At 55.1% G+C, this 15227-nt stretch overlaps 2 protein-coding genes across 3 annotated transcripts; both read left to right on the plus strand.

Moving 5' to 3' along the window:
- The first annotated feature begins 242 nt into the window (after positions 1-242).
- On the plus strand, positions 243-5627 carry LOC111162269 (transforming growth factor beta-1-induced transcript 1 protein). Of its 2 annotated transcripts, XM_022526560.1 has the most exons (11): positions 243-255; positions 1548-1663; positions 1786-1838; positions 1942-2084; positions 2249-2336; positions 2453-2558; positions 2670-2864; positions 3821-3994; positions 4216-4297; positions 4580-4728; positions 4966-5627. In XM_022526560.1, the coding sequence occupies exons 1-11, from the start codon at positions 243-245 to the stop codon at positions 5230-5232; spliced, it is 1386 nt and encodes a 461-aa protein (XP_022382268.1). In that variant the 3' UTR covers positions 5233-5627. The 2 variants fall into 2 exon arrangements, with proteins under 2 accessions (XP_022382268.1, XP_022382269.1); XM_022526561.1 differs by lacking the exon at positions 243-255 and having other exon boundaries at positions 1545-1663; positions 2453-2567.
- A 3366-nt stretch (positions 5628-8993) lies between these two features.
- Positions 8994-14909, plus strand: LOC111162184 (sodium/glucose cotransporter 2-like). Its single transcript, XM_022526408.1, is given in 15 exon segments — positions 8994-9119; positions 9668-9739; positions 9816-9920; positions 10721-10885; positions 11196-11301; positions 11548-11628; positions 11781-12010; positions 12313-12448; positions 12691-12798; positions 12906-13056; positions 13183-13351; positions 13426-13446; positions 13448-13642; positions 14464-14593; positions 14679-14909. Coding segments are annotated over 15 exon segments (2019 nt in total). The 3' UTR covers positions 14903-14909.
- The last annotated feature ends 318 nt before the right edge of the window (positions 14910-15227 follow it).

Genomic DNA, 15227 nt, shown 5'->3' on the forward strand with positions numbered 1-15227 from the left:
CTCCGCGGCAGACAAGCGGGCTGGGCCTGGGTGGGCCGTGGACCTCCTTCCCTTACACGCCCCCATCCCGAGTTCTCCCGTTCTTTGCACCCCCGCCCCCCCCAAGCCCCATCCCAGCGGGTCCCGGCTTCCTTACATGGTCACGGCCGGGCCTCCAACTCCCGGACGTCCCCCCCGCCCCCCGCCCCCACCGGACACAGCCCCCGCCCTGCTCGCCCCGCGCGGTGCGCCCGCGCCCCGCCATGGAGGACCTGGGTGAGTGGGGCTCGGATCCCCTTGTCCCCAGCTCCTCACCGCCATCCGGACCCGGCTTCCCCATGCTGGAAACCCCTCGCACTCCCCGCATCTTCCCATCCCCGCCTCCTGTCTTCTTGATTCTGGTCTCTGCCTGCGCCTCCTTTCCGACTCCACGTCCCCCTTCCTGCCTCTCCCTTCCTGCCTTTTCCTGGACTGGCCGCTCCCTCCCTTCTTCCCTCGCTCAGCTCCTCCATCACTAGCTGCCAACGAATGGGCAGGGAGATGCAGCGCCCACCAGTGGGCACCTGGGCTCAGGGGCGCTGGGAAAGGAGGGGTTAAAGGGGTCTGGGGTCCGGGCACTGGGAAAGTAGACAGGAAGGGAGAATATGACATCACATTCTGGAGAAGAAAACAGGTCCATCTCAGGGTTTGGGGAAGAAAAGAATTATGCACCCCTAAATATGGTAAGGGTCGGGTCTTTGGGGGACAGAAAGAAAATGGATGAGGGCCAAGATGCCAGGGAGAGGTTAAGGGTTACACTGTGGTACTCAGAGATAAGTAAAGGAGCAGGGAGTTCTAGGTTCTGGGAAGGAAAGGGTATAAAGGATCTAGATCTGGGAAAGAGAGTTGGGGGTGGGGGTGTCTTGGGGGAGGAAGGAGGACCCAGGCATCTCCTCCTTCTGGTCTGTTGAAAACGGATGGAAGGCTGTGCTCTCCAGGCTAGAGAAGGGGTTCAGGCACCCTGCGATAGGGGGTGCTGCTCAGCAGGGGTAACCGGCACTGTGGAAAATACGCCAATCAGAAAGCAGGTCCCAGCAGACCTGCCAATGAGGAGAATAGGGTGGGAGCCAGTGCCTGGATGCGGGCCAGGGCTGGGCGGGCCTGTTTAGGTGCAGGACAGGGCAGGAATTAGTGGGCAGAAAGAGCATCCAATCAGAAAGTTGGGTGCCAGGCATACAGCCAGTTGAGCAATTTGGGGTGAAGCCAGATTTGGCTTGAGTAACGAGTCAATTTTGACTGCATCAGGGAAGATGCAGAGAATAAAAGAATCAGGCAGCTTTTGTGTAGGACTCCCAAGATGAGCCATTTGGGATGTTTTGGCCATAAATATTCCTTGCTGCCCTTCTACTTCTCTGCCTTGGTCTGGCCTGTGTTTTTCCATCTGATTTCTGACTTCTGCTCTTAATACTGGCTTCTGCCCTCCTTAACTACAGCCTACTTGGAACCCTTACCCTCTAATCTCTTAAGGCCCTGTGTCTGTTCTAACCTTAACCTCTCAACTGCTCACCCTGGTGGCCTGTTCCCTGCAGATGCCCTGCTGTCTGACCTGGAGACCACCACCTCACACATGCCAAGGTCAGGGGTTCCAAAAGAGCGGTCCCCAGAGCCTCTCACAGCTCCCCTGCCCTATGGCCACCAACCACAGGTGAGATCAAATACTAAGAATTGGGGTAACACTAGGGCCAAGCTTGGCTAAGGCTAGAGGGATTTTGGCTTGAGTGGGGCAAAGTACAGGCCTATCATCCCACACATGTGTCCTCTCTGTAGACAGGGTCTGGGGAGTCTTCCGGAGCCTCTGGGGACAAGGACCATCTATACAGGTGAGGGGCCTGGGAACTGGGAAGATGGGGAATCCAACTGAGACTCAGGTAAGGAGGCTTGGATTCTCCACCCCTGAACACAGACTCCCACCCTGTTTTGCAGTACGGTTTGCAAGCCTCGGTCCCCAAAGCCTGCGGCCCCTCCGGCCCCTCCATTCTCCTCTTCCAGCGGTGTCTTGGGCACAGGGCTCTGTGAGCTAGACCGGTTGCTTCAGGAACTTAATGCTACCCAGTTCAACATCACAGGTACCAGGTTACAGAGATAGGCCTTGATGGGATGGGGAAAGGGCAGGAAAGGGCAGAGATTGGGGGTATACTCTTCACAGGGTAGCAGCTAAAGGGACACGAGTCTCAACTGGGAGGGGGTAGAGTATAGTTCCATGTCCAGTGCCCTTCTTTCCTCTCTGCAGATGAAATAATGTCTCAGTTCCCATCAAGCAAGGAGACTGCAGGGGAACAGAAGGAGGACCAATGTGAGGACAAGAAAAGGCCCAGCCTGTGAGTTTGACACAGCTGGCAGAGCTGGGAGAGATGTGATGGATACCTGAGTTACTGGAGGGTAGCATTCATTACTCTGGGGGACTCTGAGCTGATACAGACTGTGTTCTTCACAGCCCTCCCAGCCCATCTCCTGTTCTCCCAAAGCCTTCAGCAACCTCCGCCACCCTGGAGTTGGATAGACTGATGGCTTCGCTGTCTGATTTCCGTGTCCAAAACCATGTGAATCAGGTGGGGTGTGGCCCAGTGTGGATTTGTGGCTTCCCAACCCCTTTTAGGACCTTCCACATCTGCTGCTTTGCTGACTCAACTGTCGTGTCCTCTTTGCTGCAGCTTCCAGCATCTGGGTCAACCCAGCCACCAGTGCCAAGCTCTGTGAATGAGGACTCCCCATCCTCACCAGGGCCGGCCAGCAAGGGCAGCCTAGACACCATGCTGGGGCTGCTGCAGTCTGATCTCAGCCGCCGTGGTGTTCCTACCCAGACCAAGGGTCTCTGTGGCTCCTGCAATAAACCTATTGCTGGGCAAGTAAGTGGGGCCCTGTGAGTAGGAAGGTAGAGACCCATGGACCTATCCTTATGGAGAGCCAGACTTTGTGCTGTTCCCTTTTACTAAATGACTCTGGGAAGTATTACCTGGGTATTATCTGGGTATTACCGTTGTTCATATTTTATAGATGAGGAGACTAAAGCTCTGAGTCACACAGCATGTAGGTGGCAGGGTGAGAATTCCGACTCAGTTACCCTTTATTGTGGTTCTACTGTGTGTGGGCACTGTATTAGCTCCTTTATAAACCTCCATCTCACTTAGTCTTCACAAAAGTCTTACTGGTGCCACCCACCATCTCTCGGGCACCAACAAGGACAGTTTCTCCTCCACTAGCATCTGGTTTGTGAGCTCTTATTCTTGGCTTATGGACTGAGTAGATGTTATTGATGACAACTGTGCCCAGTGGTTGACCTAGATCCTCCTGCTATATCTGGTGCCCTGCTTCCATTCCAAAACTTCCAATCTTAGCAAAGCAGGGTGGCATTATGACCCTTGTGGGCCCTAGGCACGTTCATCTTCATGGGCCCCTTCCTCCATTAAAAAAAAAATTTTTTTAAATTGTGCTTTATGACTGTGTTGGTGTAAAGATGAATATATTAATATTATACATCAAATCATTTTCTTCTAGCTCATTTTTGTCTTCTGACTTTAAAAGTAATTGCAGCATTTTCATGGGCTCCTAAAATTATTGAGGGCCCTAGGCACTGTGCTGCTGGAAGCCCTGGGTTGAATCTCTGTCACTTACAGACTGACTCGAACATTAGGTTCTTCAGCCTGACCTCTCAGGGAGGGAGGGGAGAAATGAGCTAAGGGAGTCAAATTGTAAAAAGAGAAAAAGAAAAAGGAAAACTTGAAATGTGCCATGTCAACCGTGGCTCACTGGGCACATAGCAACCCGAGGGCTACTCTGACCCAGGCCTTCCCCCCAAATCCAGGTGGTGACTGCGCTGGGCCGGGCTTGGCACCCTGAGCACTTCATTTGCGGTGGCTGTTCCATGGCCCTGGGAGGCAGCAGCTTCTTTGAAAAGGACGGAGCCCCCTTCTGCCCTGAATGCTACTTTGAGCGCTTTTCCCCACGATGTGGCCTCTGCAATCAACCCATCAGACACGTGAGCCCCGCCTTTCCCAGAGCACCCCCACCCATGCCCAGCCCCTTCGCCTCACCCAAGGCCCTTTGGACTCCGCCCACTCTCTCTGACTTCCAAGGTCCTTCTTGGGTCTCCAGCACCTCAAACGCCTACTTAAACCCGTTTCCATAAGTATCATGATGGGAGAGGGAGGGTAGAAGGGATGGAGGGCCACACTGAGTGTCCCCGTTCATTCTCCACAGAAGATGGTTACTGCCTTGGGCACCCACTGGCACCCGGAGCATTTCTGCTGCGTCAGTTGTGGGGAGCCCTTCGGAGATGAGGGTGAGAGCTTAGCTCCAGTCTCGAAAGATACCCATCTGCTCAATATCCCGCCTCGCCCACTTTGGTCCAGCCTACTACAACGTTCCAAGTCTTCTGGCCCCACCCTCTCGCCCCCGCGCGTGCCCATTCTGTCCCCTCCCACTCGGCCTCCACCCTAGATCGGATCCCTCCTTCTCTACTGCTCGTTCTGACTGCCCCTAATCTGGCCCCACAGTCTCAGATCTCTCAAGTCTTGGGGGCAGCCCGCAGTTTTTTTTCTTTCTGCTCGGTTTCCGCCCCTAGGTTTCCATGAGCGAGAGGGCCGCCCCTACTGCCGCCGGGACTTCCTGCAGCTGTTCGCCCCGCGCTGCCAGGGCTGTCAAGGCCCCATTCTGGATAACTACATCTCCGCGCTCAGCGCACTATGGCACCCGGACTGCTTCGTCTGCAGGGTGCGCTGCTGCGCGAGGTTGGGGGGGATGGGGAGAGGAGGGGAGCTGGACCAAAGGGAGCCCAGCTTGGAGCCTGGGGCGGGGCGATTGATTCAGGTATTCAAGGCAAGGTGCCTCACGTCGCGGGTGGGGTTGTGGGCAGTGGGGTTCCCACGTTGGGTTATTAAGCTCCTAAAGCTAATTATTTGGTCTGGGGGTTGGCGGCTGACCTAGCCTATCGCTACCGCCCTCCCCCAGGAATGCTTCGCACCCTTCTCCGGAGGTAGCTTTTTCGAGCACGAGGGCCGCCCGCTGTGCGAGAACCATTTCCACGCGCGGCGTGGTTCGTTGTGCGCCACGTGTGGCCTCCCCGTGACCGGCCGTTGCGTGTCAGCCCTGGGCCGTCGCTTCCACCCAGACCACTTCACCTGCACCTTCTGCCTGCGCCCACTCACCAAGGGCTCCTTCCAGGAGCGCGCCGGCAAGCCGTACTGCCAACCCTGCTTCGTCAAGCTCTTCGGCTAACCGCCTGCGGGCCTATGACCCCACGCTTCCCCCAAAAGACCCCACGGCCTCGGCCAAGCTCTTTGAGCCTGGGGTCTCTCCCCAGCCCACCCTGGGAAGCCCCACCCACTGGAGAGACCCGCCCCTGAGGTACTCTGTTCTATACTCTTCAGTTCTCTATGGTCAAATTCAGAAAAGGGCCCGCCAATTTCAAGACCACGTACGTGGGTCCTGCACTGTAAAGCAACCTACCTGAGGTCTTCACTTTATCCCCACCCTTGAGGGAGCCCCCTGACTGGAGGCGGACCCTTGCAAGTCCCACTAATGAGAGGACAGGCCAGGACATACCTGCTCCCCGCACCCTCACTGTTCTGTGCACTTTTTTTTTTCTACCTACATAAAAACACATGCCACATGACGCTGGTGCGGTGTCTCTGTGTGCGGGAAAGCCTTGGGCGGTGATGCCTTGCCTCTCTCCTGCTGGCTCTGGCTGCAGCTGGTTCTAGGTCCCTGCCCTGTGGCCTCAGGGGGACCTGTAGCCTCAGCCTTTGCGAGCTGTCCCTCACACATCAAATGAGCCTGCACTGGATTGTACAGAAAGTAGGGAGCCAGAACAGGAGGTCAAACTGGGCCCCACGGAAACTTCCCACCCTCATTCCCCACTTCTTCAGCAACCTGTATCCTTGAAATAAACATTAATGTGTCTCCAACCCCCATCTCCCACTCCCTCCCACCCTTGTCACCTTGTCTAATTTTCAGATTTTCCTCCCCTCCTGAAAAGACCCTCCGAAATGGGGCTCCATGCAGAAGTGCCAATTTATGGCCACTCTCTGTATCTGGGCACTAAGGCACAGCTTCGCTCTTACTTGTACTAACTCATAGCCTCTCCCCTAAGCAGAGGATGACACTTGGGGTGGTCAGAGTCGTGACCAAAGTCAACACTAGGGGCTGTATGAGCCAGAAGGAGGCTTTTAACTCAGACTGGGAGTCCAGTAAGTCTTCCTGGAGGAGGGAACACCTGAGCTAAGCCCCAGCAGAAATGGCTAGGCCAGGGATTTTTAGATGTGGAGTTTAGGCTCCATCTGAACTCAGGACCCAGAGCCTTTTTGAGCCTCTGAACCTTCACTTTGGACCCTGCAGTACCCTAAGGAGAGGGCTGGGATTCTTGAGTCCAAAGTGCAGGAGATTTTGAAGCTGGAAATGATGGATTCTCAGAGACCCTTCCTACTTGAGGAGGAATAGCTAGCCAAGGAGAGCATGTGTGAGTAAGACAAATGTGAGGTGTTCTCTGTCCTCATCTTGGCCTGACCCCCCCCCCACCCAGATTCTTTCCTCTTTGAAGCTCCTCTCCCTAGGTCTTCCCAGGCTTCCTGCTCTCCTCCCACATATTCTCCCTGGAGAAATTTGTTTCCTGGCTTGTAACCACCTTCCTGTCTTGAGGATGCCCCAACTGGCCATCTAGTCTCGATTCATTCATTTCACCAAGTATTTATTGAGTATGTACTATGCCAGGCTCTCTATCAGGTGCTGGGGAGACCACAGGGAACCAAGCAGACGTATTTCTTGACCTGGTGGAGCTGAAGTCTAGTAGAGGAGACAAATGACAAGTGCACTGATGACATCACATGTGCTGAGCTAACGGAGACTTTCCCGATGGCCTAAAGAAAGCTCACTCTTTCTCCTTGTTTCCATCCATAGCACTTCCCTAGTCCTTCATAGCACTTACTACTATTGCAAATAGGTGTTTATCTGTTGCTTATTTATGTCTGTTTCTGAAACTGGAATGCAAGCTCCTGAGAGTTTGTCTGTCAGATTACATGTTTGTTTCGCTGACCATTGTCTCTCCGGTGTCTAGAATGCTATCTGGCCGGCTGTAGGTGCTCAGTGAATGTTTATTAATAGAAGGAAGGAATGAGGAAGAAAGGAAAGGAAGGAGAGTGAGAAGGGGGAAAAATAGAGAACTAAGTTAGAGAAAGAGAGGAAGGGATTACTTTTAACCAGATAGTCTCTGTGAATATGTAACATCTAAGTTGAGACTTGGAAGGTTGAGGAAAGAAAACAGCCAGGCAAACAGCATAAGCAGAGCATTCTGGGCAGAGGAAACAGCAAGTGCAAAGGCCAGAATGTAGCAAGGGGCTGGGCATATTGAACAAAAGGAAAGAAGGCCGGTAGGCCTGGATTAGGGCGAGTAAGGGGGAGAGTAGTAGGAGATGAGGTCAAAGAGGAAATAGGTGCTACATCACAAAGGGTTTTGCAGGCCACAAAGAGGGCATATTGATTTTAAGTGCTTGTAACCCCAATGTGTCCTCTGACACTTGGACCTGGATTTCTCTCAGGTACTTCAAATTTATCATCCCCTGAAGCAGAAGCTGTAGATGTGCCGCCCATATCCACTGAGCCCGTCAGGGAAGTCAAGCAGACAGTTCCCAGACACCCAGTCTCCCCAGCTGAGTCTCCTCAGCTGCTCCCTGAGGTTCTGTCTGAGGGTGCTCTCTGGGGAAACAAGTGTGCTCCTGCACCCAGCACACCTGAAGTGGGAGGGGGAGGTTCTGTAACGTCAGAGACAGGAATTGGTGAATAAATACTCCTGCTTCCTGGCTCTGAGGGCGTCAATTCTGAGGTACATTCTCCAAGTGTCTCAAAGAATCCCCACTGAGATTGTTCATTCACAGTGGCAACCTTTTAATCAAAATGCCCCTTTATTGGCTTTTCTTCTTTCTTTGTCTCACTTTCCCTCACTTCCTCCTCAGGAAAGTCCTTGCACCCAATTCTCATCTTCGGATCTGCTTTGAAAGGACCCAACTAAGGCATTCCTTAAATATATTCCCCTAAATATTGTTTTCTGTTCTTCATCTCAGGCATGAACCTAACTTGTCATAATCAGACATCCAAGTCTGGTCAATTCTTCTAGAAAGACAGAGGTACTGATATTTATCAATACTCTCCCTTCTTCCGTTCAGCCCTGTGCTGAGCAATGGGACTCCAGGGATGAGTCAGGTCATTTCCTGCTTGTGGGTAATCCCTAGTCTGTTGGGAAGGCAGACCTGGACCCAGAGGAGGACAACACAATGTGCTCATAACTGTATCAGAAAAGTCAGAGAAGCCTTTCTTGAAGAGCCGACATGAGCTGGGTACTGAAGGTTACCTTCTGTGAGGTAGGGGTGGGCCATTTGGGAGGCAGGGAGGCACTCTAAGCAGAATGCACAGCTAAGGCAAAAGTTTGGGTGTGTGAAAATATAGGGCCTGGGCAGGGCAAGGGAGTTGGAGGGAAATGTGATATCACCCCAGGTTTGGTGTGGAGGAGCAAGGAGGAAGAGTGGGCAGGAGTCAGGGGATGGCAGGCCTTGAACATGAGGCTGAAAAGCTCCTACTTCCTTTAGTATGATGGGGGGCTAGGAAGGGTTTCTGAGCAGGGGAGTGACACTGTCAGAGTTCCATTTGAAAATGATCCCTCTGGATTAGTAAATACAAGGAGACTGACTCAGCCACGCTCCCTAGGTCAAGGTTGAAGGGTAAGCATGGATGAAAGGAGTAATTTTGAGCCTGGGTTACTGGGGACAGTGTGGGGGCTAAGGCCCAGGAAGGAATGCTCCTGAACTTGAAAGCTGTCTGTTCCACAGGACCAGTTTTCGGCCTTGATGAGACCTGATTCAGCTAAACAAAGCTGGGGAGGGGGAACAAGAGCTAGGGGACTTGTCGGCTCACTGACCTTGAGGTAACCATTAATCCCTCCTGTGAGGAAATCCACTGGCTGGTCCCTTGAGAGACAGATCATAGGCAGAATGGAGGAACACACAGAGACAGGCTCCGTACCAGGACTGGGAAACCAGAGGGTCTTAATTAACAACTCTGCTGACATCCTGGTCATTGCTGCTTATTTCCTGCTGGTCATTGGTGTCGGCTTGTGGGTGAGAAGTTGGGGTGCCGCTGGCGGTCAGGCTTCTGGGGTCTGGAATGAAAGTCTCAGGGAGACCCCATGTTCAGCAGGGGTGGGATGCCTGGATCTTTGAGGAAGAAACCTGGGGCTGGGAGCAAGCAAATCTTTTGATAGCCTCAGGAAGGCCCAGCCAATACTCATTCCTTGTCTTCCCACCTTTGAATAGGGTTAGCTGAAGGGATCAGTGGATCTCCATCAGGGACAGCATTCTAAATGAGGTCTCTGTTCCCCTATCCACACAGTATCTGACCAGAAGCCCATCCATATCCGAGGCCCCAGGAAGAGTCAGGCGGCATTCAGTCACACTCAAGCTTGTGTAGTTGGGCACTAGGTTAGGGCCTGGGTTGCTCTAGGTGCCTCCGAGGAGGTTGGGGGAGGGGGTTGGGTGGGAATCATCAAGAGAGCCCAGGGCTGGTTAATCTTCAGCCTGAAACAAGGCTGAGGAATGTGTTGAGAAGGCTAATGAGGTCCAAAGATGTGCTCCGAACCCACATCTCCTCCCCAACTCTTGTCTCTCAGTCCATGTGCAGAACCAACAGAGGCACCATTGGCGGCTACTTCCTGGCAGGACGAAGCATGGTGTGGTGGCCGGTGAGAGAGGCTGTGCTGTGGAGTGGGAGGAGGCCTAGAGAAGCAGCCTAGCTCACCCCCACCTCTGGCCACCTAGGTCGGGGCCTCGCTCTTTGCCAGCAACATCGGCAGTGGCCACTTTGTGGGCCTCGCAGGCACTGGAGCTGCAAGCGGTTTGGCTGTGGCTGGATTTGAGTGGAATGTGAGACCCCCTTTCTGCCAATAACCCCTGTGAGAACTCCTGGAACTGTCACACCTGGGGAGGCTCCAAGCAGGGGGGATGTAAGGCTGGAGGTGGGACTTTCCAGTGGTGGGGTGTGGTTGGGCTTCGAGTGAGTCACACGTCCAGCTTGCAGGCGGCGGGGGGGCGGGTGTTGGAGGTGACGACTTTCAGGGTTTGCTCCTGACTTGTTGTGTAAGCTGGGACCAGCCACTACCCTCTGTGGCCTTGATTTTCTCCTTTCTGAAGTGGGGTGAACAGCCTCAAAGATAGTGAAGTGCCTGTTCTGATTCTCTCTGAAGCTGTGAGGATCTCTGGGCCAAATTAAAGTCCCTTGCAGAAGTGGGAAGGAGATAAAGCTCTGGGACTGAGGCTTGTCTTTGAGGGTTGGGGAGATCAGGACTTCCTGGAGGAGGAGGTCTCTGCACTGAGTCTTGAGGGACAGAAGGTTTTGTTGGGTGGAGGCAGCCCTTCCTGGCAGAGGCTGTGGTCAGGCTGAGGGGTCTGTGGTTGGATTCCAGTGCTGGCGGGTGAAGGGATAGGGACCACCTTGGGAGGGACTGGCCAGGGGTCATGGCCTGGGAGGACTAGGAGGGATCTAGTTAAGGGCCCATGGAGCTGTCAAGACTCTGTCCCTTAATACCCCGGGTATACCCTTGGGTCCCCAGTGAAACCTTTCCTTGGTATAACACGTTCGGAAAGAGGTGTCTTACACCCTTCAGGGGTGAGGGTGAACTCATGGCAGGCTCTCAGTCATCCTCAGCTGTCAGCTGTGCCCGCAGGCGCTGTTCGTGGTGCTGTTACTGGGCTGGGTCTTCGCACCAGTGTACCTGACCGCGGGCGTCATTACCATGCCGCAGTATCTGCGCAAGCGCTTCGGAGGCCATCGTATCCGCCTCTACCTGTCAATGCTCTCGCTTTTTCTGTACATCTTCACCAAGATTTCGGTGCGCATTCATGGAGGGCGGGGGAGGGCCCTGGAAGGGAGGGACCACCGAGTGGGGGTCTCTAGAAAGCCCTGGAGGGGGCGGGACAAAGGAGAAATCCCTTGTAAGAACCAAGACTGAAGCACGGTCTGGAAGAAATAGGTTTGGGGGCCGTGGCCACAATGGGTGAGACCTGGGAAGGGCAGACCATCGGAAAATAAGAGAACCTTTGAAACGTGGCCACATAGGGTCGTGGTCTGGGCATGAGGTAGACCTGGGTCCCTGCCTGGATCCCTGGGTCCTGACCTGTGCTATCACTCCTTCTCCCAAGGTGGACATGTTCTCCGGGGCAGTATTCATTCAACAGGCTCTGGGCTGGAACATCTATGCCTCAGTTATCGCTCTTCTGGGCATCACCATGATCTACACTGTGACAGGTGGCTGTGGCAGGGGCTTAGGGATGGAGTGGGCTTGAAGATATGCTGGGAGCGTCACTGAAGCAAGCACATTCTGCTCACTAATTCCTGCCTCCTGATGCCCGGGTACATGAGCCTGGAGAATGGGCCATTTCTTTGAAATTTGCTCTCCAGGAAGGAGCACATCTTTCAAACCCGCAGAAAGACACCATATGTGCTGGGGGCATCCTATTTGGGCTGTCTCCACTGACTCAGGCCCCGTTGCAGGAGGGCTGGCGGCACTGATGTACACGGATACCGTGCAGACCTTCGTCATTCTTGGGGGGGCCTTCATCCTCATGGGTTACGGTACGGAGCTCAGCCAGTGGGGGAAGGGCACAGAGGTTGCGAGTCACAGAGCTCTCAACCTGGGAGCAGAGACATTGCACGTCTCCAGCATATGGGTCCTAGGGAGGGCCTTGGCACACGCGCTGGGTCCCCTGACAGCCTTGCCCTCACAGCCTTCCACGAGGTGGGCGGGTATTCGGGGCTTTTCGACAAATACTTGGGAGCAATGACGTCGCTGACGGTTTCTGAGGATCCGGCGGTGGGCAACATCTCAAGTTCCTGCTATCGACCCCGGCCTGACTCCTACCACCTGCTCCGGGACCCTGTGACAGGGGACCTGCCATGGCCAGCACTGCTCCTGGGTCTTACCATCGTCTCAGGCTGGTACTGGTGCAGCGACCAGGTGCGGGGTCAGGGCTTGGGCCGGCAAGGAAGCTGGGGAAGAACCAGAAACCACTGTGGGCAGAGCTGAGATGGGTGGAACCGGAACCCAACTCAAAGACCCGGTTGAGTGGTCAGGAACCTGGCCGGGATGGGGCTAAACCAGACCCAGTGGAATCCAAAGACTCTGGTTCTGAGTGAAGGTGAATTGCCAGCACCACTGAGCCAGAGGCAGGCCTGAATTAGAGCAGCGAGTAGAGACAAGGCCTGAGAGGGCGAGGTATGCAGGATTGGATGCAGGGAGTTGAACAGCCCTTGCCGCAGGTCATCGTGCAGCGCTGTCTGGCCGGGAAGAGTCTGACCCACATCAAGGCGGGCTGCATACTGTGCGGCTACTTGAAGCTAATGCCCATGTTCCTCATGGTCATGCCAGGCATGATCAGCCGCATTCTTTATCCAGGTAATGTCTGCAACCCCGCCCCCACCAAGAGTCCTGTGCCCCATCCAGCCCCCTGTGTACGGTAACAGGTGCCTATTTCCCGTTTCCATTACTGTCCTTTGATTTGGAAATCCCATCAACCCAGGCCCACCTCCCACCAGAGGTCCTATCTCTCTTCCACTAGGATTTCCTTTCCCCACTTTAGGGATCTGAGTTCCCAGACCAGGTCCCGTCCTAGCCACATTGTGCCCTCTTTCCTGCAGACGAGGTGGCATGCGTGGTGCCTGAAGTGTGTAAACGCGTGTGTGGTACCGAGGTGGGCTGCTCCAACATCGCCTACCCGCGGCTTGTTGTGAAGCTCATGCCCAATGGTAAGAGCTGGCCAGCTGCAGAGACTGCCACTGGGAGGAGTCACCCCGTGCCAAGTCTGCACCCTCCCGGGGATGGCTGGGGACTCACAGCTCCCATCGGCCTGCAGGTCTGCGCGGACTCATGCTGGCGGTCATGCTGGCCGCGCTCATGTCCTCGCTGGCTTCCATCTTTAACAGCAGCAGCACGCTTTTCACCATGGACATCTACACGCGCCTGCGGCCCCATGCAGGCGATCGCGAGCTGCTGCTAGTAGGACGGTGCGGCCTGGGTTCCCCCCAAGATCCTGCCCTACCAAACAGCCATGGGGTGGGGGCAGGGAACCCTCACAGGATTACGGGGAACTGGGGAATCCTGTGAAATCTCCCGACGGCCACCCACTGCAGGCTCTGGGTGGTGTTCATCGTGGCGGTATCCGTGGCCTGGCTACCCGTGGTGCAGGCAGCGCAGGGCGGGCAGCTCTTTGACTACATTCAGGCAGTCTCCAGCTACCTGGCGCCACCTGTGTCTGCCATCTTTGTGCTGGCGCTCTTTGTGCCCCGTGTCAATGAGAAGGTGAGTCTGTGTGTAGGTGGTGAACTTGGGGGCAGAACCTGGACAGAAGAGGCTGACATTCTCTCCCCTGGCAGGGTGCCTTCTGGGGACTGATTGGGGGGCCTGCTTATGGGTCTGGCACGACTTATTCCTGAGTTCTCCTTTGGCTCGGGCAGCTGTGTGCAGCCCTCAGCGTGCCCGGCGCTCCTCTGCGGCATGCACTACCTCTACTTTGCCATCGTGCTCTTCATCTGCTCTGGCCTCCTCACCATTGTAGTCTCACTGTGCACAGCACCCATCCCACGCAAGCACGTAAGTGCTGGCCTCTGGAAGGGCACCAAATATGCACCATGTGAGTCAGTGCAGCCCTCTCCACCCCCTAGTCTGCCAATCCACTTCCAGGAATGCCCAGTGAGGAGGACCTGGATTTCTACACTGAGGGTCCATGAGGGTAGACTGGGAATCCAGTTGGAAGATGCATTTGCAAAGCAAGCACAACATTTTACTTAAATGACATTTATTTGAGGTGTTCTGGGTGGGCTTTAAGACTGTGGGGGAGGTGATGACCTCCCAAAGTCCTTGCAGTGGCCCCCAGGACTCAAACCACAGATCTGATTGGTGGCTAAGAGGGACAGAACACTATCCTGAAGGCCCACAAGAGGGTTTGGTCTTGTGCTGCTGCAGGGCAGGAGCCCCAGGGCAGGGCTGACTGGGGGCCAGGACAGATGAGCTGCGCAGAGGGATGGGCAGGGCTGCACAGGTGAAGTGGGGGAAAGGCAGCAGGAGGAAACTACATGCACAAATACCCACAGGAAGGAACACTGTTAGCAGGACTAGAAGACTAGAGTCTATAAAGGACTACAATTTGAGTGTAGACAGGGACGGGGGGCAATGAAGCAAAGGGTAACCAGGGCCAAGAGCTTTTAACACATAGCTGAAGAGCTTAGCTTTAGTCTGAGGGCAAAGGGCAGCCCTGGCAGGCTGGATTTGCTGAACTGAGTCTGAACATGTGTACAGGGTGGACAGAGGGAGCTAAGGTGTCTTAGGTGTCCAGGTAGACAAGAGACCTCAGGGTCGGGGGCGGGGGCGGGGGGGGACCAGCACTCTCACTTGGTCCCTGCTCCCTTCCCCAGCTCCACCGCCTGGTTTTCAGTCTGCGGCACAGCAAGGAGGAGCGAGAGGACCTGGATGCTGATGAGCTGGAAGGTCCAGCCTCACCCCCTACACAGAATGGGTGTCCGGAGCATGCTGTGGGGATGGAGGGTAAGGCACTCCTCCAGGAGGTGGGGCCAGGGACTAGGGGAGCCAGGTTCCTTCAAACTAACTGTCCCGTGTCCATTCTTCCTAGAGACCCAGTCCCCAGCACCAGGCCTGTTCCGCAGGTGCCTGCTCTGGTTCTGTGGAATGAGTGGGGGTGGGGCGGGTAGTCCCCCAGCCCCTACCCAGGAGGCAGCGGCCGCAGCCAGGCGGCTGGAGGACATCAGCGAGGACTCGAACTGGGCCCGTGTGGTCAACTTCAATGCCCTGCTCATGATGGCTGTGGCCACGTTCTTCTGGGGCTTTTATGCCTGAGGCCAACTCTGCCGGACACCATGAGCTACAGCCAGGGCAGAGCACGGCCTCACAATGAATGGGGGTGAGGCGCCTTGCAGTGGTGAGAAGGGAGTAGGGCAGAAGCGGGAGAGGGTAGGCCCTGGCGGGAGGGGGTAGGCCCTGGTTCCCCTTCTCTCCACCTTGTCTCTTCCTGGGGCCCCGTCCATCTGACTGGCAGTTACAGCCCATGAGACCTTGGCCGAACTGCCACAGCAGTTCCCCTAAGCAAAAATAAAGCTGCTGTTCCCACATCCTGCTATGGCCAAAGTGTGCTTGCTCTAGGCTCCTATCCTGGGACCTGGGT

Source organism: Enhydra lutris, unplaced genomic scaffold, assembly GCF_002288905.1.
Source record: "Enhydra lutris kenyoni isolate GAN:26980312 unplaced genomic scaffold, ASM228890v2 scaffoldscaffold90, whole genome shotgun sequence".
Lineage (NCBI taxonomy): Eukaryota > Metazoa > Chordata > Mammalia > Carnivora > Mustelidae > Enhydra > Enhydra lutris.